Source organism: Orbicella faveolata, unplaced genomic scaffold, assembly GCF_042242905.1.
Source record: "Orbicella faveolata isolate gen_17 unplaced genomic scaffold, um_ofav_v1 contig_13, whole genome shotgun sequence".
Lineage (NCBI taxonomy): Eukaryota > Metazoa > Cnidaria > Anthozoa > Scleractinia > Merulinidae > Orbicella > Orbicella faveolata.
In genome coordinates this window covers 25,159,908-25,171,046 of record NW_028301540.1, presented here as the reverse complement: position 1 = coordinate 25,171,046, position 11,139 = coordinate 25,159,908, and the positions used below count along the sequence as shown (strand labels likewise).

Below are 11,139 nucleotides of genomic sequence, written 5' to 3'. Positions count from 1 at the left end.
CATCACGTGCTTGTAAAATAGCAAATCACGCATCACGTGACGATGTTACCCGGCTAATTTGATCTCAATCCTGAATCACGCTGCTAATTTTGGGCCGATCATGCGTCACGCTAAAACTCTTTGCGGGTACTAGCAAAGAATTTGATGGATACTTAATAAGGGAGGCATTATGAGTACTGGACACGAAATCAATAGTGTTGACATGTCCTTCATAAACTTAGTGTCCATACTGTTTCGTTACTATTGCTACAAGAAAAATAACAGTTAAACTCTATAATATTCCCTTTCATTTAAAATAACTGCGTGGGTTGCAAGAATTTTGTAAGCGTGTATATAATCATTGACAAAAAAAAAGTAGAGGAGTAAGATTTCAACCAATTTAAAGCGTTGATCAATTAAAAATGATACAATTATCAAACACATTAAAACATACCTTTAGTCCTTTTCTAGAGTTACTTAGCTTCGAACGAGCTCGCCCGGGGGGTTATGTGTAACAAACAGAAACTTGGAACTACATAGGACAAACCGGAAGATGCTTCCAAACCCGAAAAAAGGAACATCAACGAAATTTGAAGAACCATACAAAGGGCTCAAATGTCGCAAACCATGCGTGGCAAAACAACCACTCCATTGACTTCGATAATGCTTGAGTTATTGACAAAGGCAATTACTGCGTTCGAAAAACACTAAAATCCTGGTACACAGCTTAAACCGTCGACGCGGATAATAACTCAGAACCGTTGCCTAGGCAATACTCCATTTTACTGTAATGAGACCTTATTTATATTTTTATTTTTTAGCTTTTTTTCACATTTCTTTTTGTATTCTATTTTTATAAAATTTTTTGCACCCTTTTTCGTATATATTCCGTTAGCGCGCTTACATTTTTCATTCGTTAAAAGCTATAGACTGATAGCCGAAAGCTTGAGTTTTTAATCTTTTTAACCAGAGAACGTTTTTTCACTTTAAAAAGAAAACTTCTTTGTCTCCTAAGTTTTGTTTTTCGTTTTCAGATCGTCGCGGTAAAAGTAGAACCAACCAACCAGCGCCATTTCCGCCAAATTTCTGTATTGGAACCAGATTATTTGGAGCCACTCTATTACTTATAAAATTGTCACCCACTGTAACTATTGTTCATAAAAGATATGTGCGCCATTCCTTTTTGTTGTTAAAACTTCCTCCTCGCGCTTTCTCCCTTTACGTGATAACAAAACCGCCAGCAACTTATCGGCATTAGCACTCCGAGGTTATACAGATAAGTTTACGCAGTTTGCGTTGCCAGTGAATCGACTTTCGTGTGCGGAATCCGCTCGCAATTATTTCATTAAATTTGCTGAGATTCCTCCCCCCTCTCCTCCCCCGAAGAATTTCAAAAAATAGATGCAGGGATACTACTACTATCTACCACTGACTGGCCACTGAGGAGCAACGTCCCAAACTGAAATCAATTATCGACAACAATTGCTCTTATTTCAGTTTCATAGAAATGTTTAGAGATACCGTAACAACTAAACAGAGTAAATTTGAACACATGTACAGCAATGAGTTACCAAAACAAAGGGTCTGAATGGGGTTAACTGACACCTGACAAATGGCAAAAAAATAACTGACAAATGGCCGAAAATTTAACTGACAACTGACATTTGTAGTCAGATTTACTGAAAACTGACGAAAGACTTAAGCGATTGTTATTCGTTTGAGATTCATTGAAAACAACTGTTTTTTTGCATGGTGGAAATCTTTTTACTTGAACCTTTGTTGTGTGATATTTATATTTATCCCCCAAAAATTACATTTTCATAGTTTGTTTGTTCACAGCTCGTTTACTGTCGCAGATCAATTATAATTAGAACGAATCACAATAGAGGTTAATATAGAGACGTGCAGGTCAACTGTACTTTCTCGTTGGATGGTCGAGCGCGCAGAGAAACAAAAACCGCGGGAAATTAAATTAGCGCAACCGCAAATGGGTAGAGAGTGGGGAAAGGAGCAAATCATTTAGGGTTTGACATTTAATTGGGATTATACGCACAGCATACAGTTGAACCTCGGCTTACGGCCACCTTTCTACAAGGGCCACTTGTTTTGGTCCCAGCAGACAGTCCATACGTCCAGTCTTATTTTAATCTCTCTACAACAGCCACCTCTCCACAACGGCAGCGGCCACTTAAACGCGTCCCAACTGCCAAAATAACCTCTCTCAACGGCCAGTTAAGCTTCTGGGCGTTCACACTAACTTAGGTTGCTTCGGCTACAGACGAGCGGGTAGAGGATGTTTACGTGTAAGAAGAAAAATACTAGGGCGTGGAAGATCATAGGGGGATGTCATCCTATATGTCATCCCATATGTTTTTAATACTTAGTTTACGTGAAAAAGGTTGTGCTTGGCCCTAGCCTCAGGATATTTTTAGCCGAGAAGAAAAGGTTTTCTCATCAAAAGTCCTTAAATTTTTACCGGCAGTCTTTGAATGCCTTGAGACTACAGCCGGGATAAATTAGCAAGGTTAACATGGTGAAGGGAATAATAATACTTTATTTATATACACTCTTAGTTAAGTAGGCATTTTAGTCTCAAAAAGTTGATTATGATGACTGTAATAGTGCTAGTCATCTTACATTCCATGAGATTTCTAACATTCCGTATTTTATTTCCCTCCAACTGAACAAATTTCACTTGTTATTGAGGGAACTCAGTTTGTAAAAATTGCTGAATTGTCCTTGAAAATCCTGGAGTTAAAGGTTTGAGGTCTGTTTGAACCATACATACATGTTGGACTGTAGGTTTTGGCCACGAACCTAATGTAAAGAACTCTGGACAGCACAGGCTTCTTATCGAGGGCATTAGCGATATCATTGTACCCTTTTGGCTTCATGCTAAGACTCATCCTAATAATTCAGCTTGGTTTGTGGACAGACGATGGCAGTTCACCCTGAAGCGTAAAACGTAACGAAACGTAGCCAGCTTTCTCAATCGCGGCAAGAAGAAAGAAACTAATAATGAATTTAAGATTTGCCGACGACGAAGACAACTACGAGTACACATGCTGGACGGAGAGGCTTGAGACTAGTTGCTGTACGCAAGTTCAATTTATGTGGCGTCAAGTATGTATCATATTTCCCCTTCCTTTGATCTTCATTTTCCATTTAGGTCACAATTTTAGGCTAGATTAACTTATTTTAGGAGTCTTGCATTTTATTCTGATAACAAGAAACTACAGTTTGGCTTCTAAATTTTGTTCCCTTTTTTTTTTTGTTCCAGCACCCTCCTTCTTGCCACCAGATAACCTGGGATGAAGCGGTCTTACTTCCTCCCCACGGTCACCACCCTGTCTACCTCCCCACCGCCTCACCTTGCGCCCTTGCGACACACCGCCGGGAAGAGAAAAGGAAGGCGTGATTGAACACCAGTTACCACCTTAGCAACGGGTACTATATACCAGAAAATCATCTCCTTTTAAAGAAAAGGTTCAAAAACCTGACGTCAATATTGCAAACTCGTGGTTTCTGGCTCATTTTTTTTGGAAGAAAAATTACAAGAACTCCGTCCGTTTCCTTAATAATTAAATCAACTAATTATTAAAATTCTTATAAGTAGATTTTTTGAAATACATATCAGAATAAAAACTAGCGATAGAAAACGACGTTTCGATCTCCCTGAGATCATTTTTAAGTTATAGAAAAAGCGAATGAAATATACATATATAAGTAGAAATTAGGGCGTGAGAATGCTGTGATAAGGAAACTATTTTTATCTTTATAAGAATTCCAATTCAAGAATTCCACTCAAGTTAATTAATGAAACAACTACGAATCATTGTTTTCTTATGGATCAATTACTGTTAGCTGTGGTAAGCGAAGATCAGATGTTGGTATTTACGTCACTAACAGGATTAAACCTGTTACTGGTATTCTTTCTACGATGACGGCCTCAGTTTCATTTCAGTGAATTTGAGTGAAAGAGAACTTCTGAAGTGGTACCACCTGGCTCCTCGGTAATCATGTGTATCTCCCAGGTATTGTCCGTTTAGATTGGAGTCGTGGCAATTGTTGTACCACCAGGCGCCTGTATAGCTTACAGCACAGTTGCTGCTCCATCTGTCATTATCTCTGTCTTTTGTAGTAAACGCCATGTTATTATGATATGTTAACGAATCTCCCGCTGTACCTGAATATGAACCCACTTCAAGTCGATACTGCGCCTGCTCATCACCAATGTTAAACTTGCCATATTTGGCGTACACTTTAACTCCGTTCCAGTCCTCTAGTTCCACTCGTAGAGAGCTCGGTCTAGAGGCCGTCAGTCGGTGGATCTTGTCGTTTCCTAACCAGAACTCAGCAGCCAGCTGACCAAAGCCTGCTTTGTAGTCGTTCCATCCCCGATAGAAGTCTACCGAGCCATCTTGTCTTCTCTGAAAGACGGTCCAGCCTCCACCGTCAGTGCACATGTCACAGTAGACAGTAAAGTGGCCTCTACCGTCTGGGTCGACAGAGTACAATCCACTTTGAGTATGGCCTGATTTTAGCAGATCAGAACAATCTGCCAAAAAGGAGAAACTTATGCTTTAATTTCAACTTTTTAGTGTAACCTAACTCTATATAAAAATTTCTAGTCAGTTATCTTGGCAGGTAGTGATAGGAAGGAATTTTTTTTTCCTCCCTCCTTTATTAACCGTCTTCTTCAAAAGCTATTATTATATTACAGAAACTCTAATAGGAAGGAATTTTGCACGCAGTTTGATCGATAAGAGCTGACTTATATGTAACATCGAATAACTCTGTTCATAAAAAGACACTGATGTTTTTAAAACAGCAGAAAAATTACAATAAGGAATAACCAAAGCTTCTTTTACTGAAAATAATGATTCTGACAATAATTTTTCACAACGATCTTTTCTCCGGACTGAATACCAGACACGTTGTCCCAGAAATGTCAAACGGTATATGCGCGTAATATCCGGTAATATTCTACCTGGGATTCTAGCACAGGAGGGAAAATACCATATACTAGTGGAGTAAGCAGACCTTAAGTACTGTAGATGTGAACGGGTCTAATTTCAACTTAGGTAGCCCCTTATGTAGTTATGTCAACGCATCTCAAAAGAGCCGAAGAACACTTTCAAGCGGAGTACAACCATTCTTAGCAGCTTACTTATGCACTCACAAAACAATTTCAGCGAATTGAATGTCAATCCAATGCGTTGTTTGTCGGCATATCAGAACACCGCACAAGACTTGGCGTAAGATACGCCCATCATTTTCGTACTACTCGCTTCATTTAAGAAGTCCAACTTTCGAGAAAATAAAAACCGACATAGAAAGCGAAAGTGGATTTTAGCAGATCATTACAATCTGAAAAAGAAAATGACGTCGTTATAAATTTAGTTTTTAGGTAACTTTTAGCCTCTCCCAGGCGTTCACTTAGTCTGGACGCAGCGCGAAAAACAGCGTGGTTTTTTTTATTTCTTACGCTCGCTGTTTTTCGCGCTGTGCCGTAACTAACTGAACGCGTAGAAGAGCCTAGGTAATTTTAAATATGAGAAACTTTCCATACATAGTTTAAAACCAGACATTATGGCCAGACATAATGTAATTTATGTCAAGGTATGGTGCGCACGTGCACGTGATAATCCGTTGGGTAAGGTTGTACCAGGTACGCCAAACCGAGCCAACGAGATTTGGGGGCGTTGTTTCGAGAGTATATTACGGCTAGCTTCGATGCTATTCGTCCTTCTTTCCTTTGCCATCGATAAGGACAGATCACCTTTAAAAAAACTCTTACCCGCCTCCTTCCCCTTCACCTACCGACGGGTTATTATTACTATTTCATTTTACGTCTTGGTCATATTTAATATATTCATTTAGGTGGTTTGGCGGATTTTTGTCGCCCCACTTTTATCAGTTACTTACGAATAACTTTTATTTAGACCGCTGTGTTGTGATTCTGTTACATTTGATGTTATTAAACTTGCCACAATCGTCGCCAGGTTTATCCTACACAGGTGTTTGTGTTAATAATCTCGTATAACTGCAAGTAATCGGGTACTCAAGCGAAGCTCGCGCTAAGAGTTGGGCCCCCTCTCTTGGTCAATCACATGCCTTGATATAAATACTAATTTTATTTGTTATTAGAAGGAAAAGAAAACAAACAGCGGTTACAAACATTACAAATGGACAACGTATGGTCTAGAAAAACGTAATTGTGTTAACTTGACTTTTGGTATGTTACAACATACATCTTCAAAAATGAGGGTGATAACTTTTACAAAAAAATTATAAATTTAAAAGTAAACCGAGGCACTGGTGACAATCTAAAAAAATAATAACAAAATTGATACTTATAAAGAAACAGCTTCTCACTGCTAAGATTTTCATTAAGTGAGGGTTTCAAGTCACCGATCAATAGCGTTTCTTTAATTTTACACGCATGTCGGACTTTCTAGTAGTAGCGAGGATTTTTTATTTTTAAATTTATAAGTTTAATTAGGCCATGCGTTTTCTATTGATATTGTTTGTAACCGCTGTTTGTTTTCTTTTCCTTCTGAAATTGAAATGGCCGAAGAACAATAATATTTCGTTTGGTGTACATTTTGAGTACGTCCTGATTTTGGCAGATCAGAGCAATACGATAACAAAGAGAGACACATGCTTCAAATTTTCTTCTTAGTTAAACAAGCCACTCTACAAAAAGGAGTCAGGTTTTCTTTACAGGAATCAGTTGAAGCAAAGTATAGAATACTACTCGTACAGGAAAAAAATCCTTTCTTAACTATAAAACTAAGACACTTATGCACATGATAAGAATCCGAGACCTTTCTACAAAAGAAGACGTGCTTTAAAAGGGATGGCCCCTCTCTCACGGTTCTCTTAATCGGGAGATGTTGTTGAATGGCGCATAACCTCGTTTTCAGGGCTGTTCCCCTAGGAAAGAGCCCTGGGAACAAGGTTGGTTGGCACACAAACCATTGTAGCTGAGATGCATCTTCTTGAGCCTTCCACATGAATGGCTTGTGTATAAATTTTTAACACACAAATTTATATTCTTTTCAAAATCTCAACCTCGGGCTTATTAAAATATTCTTAAAATTTCGCAAATGTCAGCCTCGATATTCTTTTAAAATATATTCTTATAAAAAGGAAAGAGAGTATACACCAGGCAGTGTACTTAACACTGTGTTGCTAACTACAAACACAGTAACTTCATTTTTGCTTAAAGACTTGTAGACCAACCTCCTCCTTTAACTTATCTGGTTCCCCATAGTTTTCTTTCCTTTTTACGTGGGATAGGAATGGCCGATCGCTAGTTGCTGGTGAATTTTGTTTTACTGAGCAAAACCCCCTTTCACAATGATTCAGGATGTTTAGACTTCCTCCTTACACTTGAAGAGCTTAAAAGCGCAATTCCGGACTTCTTTTTTTTATTTATTAGCAAGTGTTCAGGGTGGAAGATTTAAATCAGAGTAGCACAGATTTTAAGTCGAACCAATCACCACTCGAACACACTGCTTCTGTTACAAGAGGAATAATCGCTAAATCAAAGTTATCAGGTAATTCGATATCACTTGAGGACTCCTTCAGTAGTGAGATTGCTTTTTTTATTTAGCTCAATTTTACTCTCTTTCTGTGACGAGTATATAATTATAACTTACCGGTACCACTTGCCCTTGGTTCGTCCACTCGAACATCACTTATTGCTTCGAAATCAAACACTCCTGCGCTTGTAGCCACACAAATGTAGTTTCCAGCATCTTCTTTTCTCAAATCTCTTATGATAAGCGCTTTTTCTGTGCTGTGACTCCTACCCACGGGCAGTGCTGCTTCTTGTCTTTTCCAGCTGATGACTGGTCGCGGATCACCGGTAGCGCTGCAGTTTAAGGTCAAAGTGTCGCCAGTAGCAGCAAATACCTTTCCAGGTGGCTTGACGGTCAATACGGGATGGGAAATCGCAACTAGTTGAATTTTCCTTTCAACACTTCCTAAAAGGTTGACCGCTGAACAGAAGTATGTGTCAGAGTCACTTTTACGCACATCGGAAATTTGTAAGACACTGTTGTTGTAGTGCGCCCTCCCCTGGGGTAACTGACCAGACGACTTCCTCCAGGTGACCACTGGTGACGGGTATCCAGTCACGTGACAGGTTGGTAAAGTGACGTTACTTCCTTTAGTGACGTAATAAGATCCCGGATTTAGAGATACTCGAGGATGAACTGCGATCAAGTAAATAATATTTAGCAAAATATTTACTCTATGAATTGATATTCTGGCAATCAAACTCAGTTTGGTTACCGGGTTTCCATCAACTGGAATAAAGTTAATTACAACCTCATGAGATACTCTAAAATTTAAAGTGAAAAATGGAAAACCCTGGATCTAGTAGTTACATGTAGCTAATCCAGTCGTACCTCTATTAATGGTCCCCTATTAAGCGGCCAACCTTTATTTAGCGGCCAGTGGCCAAAGTCCCAGAAAAATTGTCAGCTACACACTGTAATAAAAGCCTCTATTCAACGGCCACCTCTATTAAGCGGACGCGGCCAGCTTCTTGCCTTCCCAACAGTGATTTTGTTTTGTTTTATATTTCTATTAAACGGCCAGGAAGGTTTGAAGGTGGACGTTTTTAGCCAGATGAAGGTAAAAGAATAAAAATGTGGAATACTGTAAAAACACATTTTCAGCAGTATTTAATTAAAACGATCACAAAGCAAAGTCTCGAAGCGTTTTAGTTTGTTTGAACAGCGCACGAGCCAGTGTTGGGTTGACAGACACGTTGCGTCTGTACACGTAATTGTTTCTCTTTAGCTTTTGTTAACGTTATGGACCGTATTATAACCATCATTGTTCTACTTTTTTTCCACTTGCATTTCTTTGTAATTATATTTGATAAACTGAAAACTGGACCACGCCAAACGTTGTTTTCGCGTGAACCTCTGTTAAACGGCCTTGCCAGTTGTCTCGTCCCCGACAGTGGCCGCTTAAAAGAGGTTCGACTGTAACATTGTAAGAAAATAGTTTACCTTCAATGTTTGTTTAAAAAACATTTTGCCTACTTTCAGGAAACGCTTTTGCGTACAACGCCGTCGGGTAATCACGTAATTCATTGGAATTCTTATTTCCACATTCAAAATAACCAGAAACTCACCATTTATTGTTAATCGCACCACTCCCTGTGATTTCCCCAGGATGTTTGTCGCTGAACACTGATAAACGCCCGAGTCACTTCCGGTCACCTTCTTTAACTCCAGCTTTCCACGAGAAATCGCTGACTGAGTGATCTGTGACTGGCTGTCCAGTTTACTCCACAATACCGTAGGCTCAGGATTGCCGCTGGCTGAACATTGAAACGGGGCTGTTCCACCTTCGTTCACTGTCAACGTCACAGGAGAAACGACAACAGCAGGAGATGATATCGATTCACCGAGTTCGCCTTTAGTTCCCGGTATGCCTGCGGGTTCCATGTCTCCTCTCTCGCCTTTGTTTCCAGTCTCTCTCTGTAGTCCTACAGGTCCCATAATACCTTGCTTGCCGCTCTTTCCTGGCGATCCCATAATACCTTGGTCTCCCTTGTTTCCAGTCCTTCCTTTCTGTCCTCTTCGTCCCCGGGCTCCTTTGTGTCCTCTTGGTCCAGGTAGACCGGGAGGGCCTGGGAGACCAGACGAGCACGTGACAACCTTTGACTGACAGAGATGCACTCTCGCCTCTGATAAAAGTTTGTTTATTCTGAGCATCGTTTCTGCTGTGTGTTTAGCTTCTGTCGAGTTCTCATTTGAATCAACTTGACGGCTGTGTCTGTTGAGGTTAGGGGAAGAACCTTTTGGGAAGAAAAAAAATATATAGTTGAATGGAAAGGAAGTAAAGACTGCAATACGCAGAGCATTTATAATGATCTTAACTTTGTGTTAAAGGTAACGAGTTTTTAGTGTCCGCGCTGCCATTATCGCCGCAGGCGAGCATAAAGTTTTCATTACTAACTTCACGAAATGGCTGAAACGAAAATACTTGACGTTTCCTTCAATCGAGAATAGAAAAAGTATTTGGAGCTTCAATAGTTAACTTATCCTTTGCTCATTTCCTGATGCAAAAACTGTCAAAAAATGTTGCACCATCGGTGATGCTAAGTTTGATCAAACTTAAAAAGTGAAGCGTTTTGTACCCAGTTATCATTGTGTTCATCTTAACTGAAGAAAAATTCATTTGAAACATGAATCATTATTTTCATGTGAAATTGTCTGCGGTGGATTAAAGAAAACTTGACCTGCTAACCTTCAGTTCAGACATGAACAAACGGACACGTAGGAACACGTTTATGTGTGATTTGTGTTTTGAATCGCAGACTTAGAACACAGTATATGTAATTTAAACAAGCTTTGTTTCTGATAACTGTATTTCTTTATTTTAACCTAACTTGTCAACTTACCATTGCTTGGCTTCCGTTTGTGAGAGTGTTTCTGCACAGTGTATTCAAGCATTGCGTTGATTTATTCTAAAAGATCGAAGAAGCCTAAACACCCCCGTACAGAGAACAGCTTAGTTGCAGAAGAAAAAAAGCGAAACAAAAAAATATTGATTTAAGGGTAAATTTCAATACTATTAAAGCTCTAACATGGCTCCGCGGTTTAGGGAAATTAAACAAAATAATTTGTTTGTATTAGTGCCTCAATTTTTATTTGATCTCTTAATTACGTTTTGTTCCCGTAAGCCTGGGAGCCACGTTAGAATTATAATATTTCAAAATTGGCCTGTTAATATTTTTTAAATTCATTCAATTCTTCGACTGTTGTGTGATTCTTGTGGTATCGTCTTATCAACATATTTCTTGCAGCATCAGTTTTTCATATACTTGTGCAATCAGAGACAAAGGAGCGGGACATTTTTTCGTCGTGGAATGGCCGGTGTGGCCGAATGGGACGTGCAAAAATAAGCTACACTTCCCTGTTGAATGTCTTTTACCTTGGTACCCAGTACCGCGCTTGTGCGATCCGTAACATGTTTCACATAGAAATGCTGGCAATTTCAAATTGATATTTGATTTTGTGGACTTAGTAATTCCACAAAGAAACAAGGTATGTGTACTTTTATTTTACAGAAACGACGAACGACGAAAAAATGGCAGTGGTACAGTAACCGTTTTGGTGCCCCGATTCG

General features: G+C 39.3%; 1 protein-coding gene across 1 annotated transcript; it reads right to left on the bottom strand.

Moving 5' to 3' along the window:
- Positions 1-2,513: 2,513 nt before the first annotated feature.
- Positions 2,514-9,804, bottom strand: LOC149115772 (angiopoietin-related protein 7-like). The gene is made up of 3 exons (XM_089285145.1): positions 9,137-9,804; positions 7,647-8,204; positions 2,514-4,537 (listed from the first exon to the last, which is right to left on the bottom strand). The coding sequence occupies exons 1-3, from the start codon at positions 9,720-9,722 to the stop codon at positions 3,915-3,917; spliced, it is 1,767 nt and encodes a 588-aa protein (XP_089141271.1). The 5' UTR covers positions 9,723-9,804; the 3' UTR covers positions 2,514-3,914.
- Positions 9,805-11,139: the final 1,335 nt, after the last annotated feature.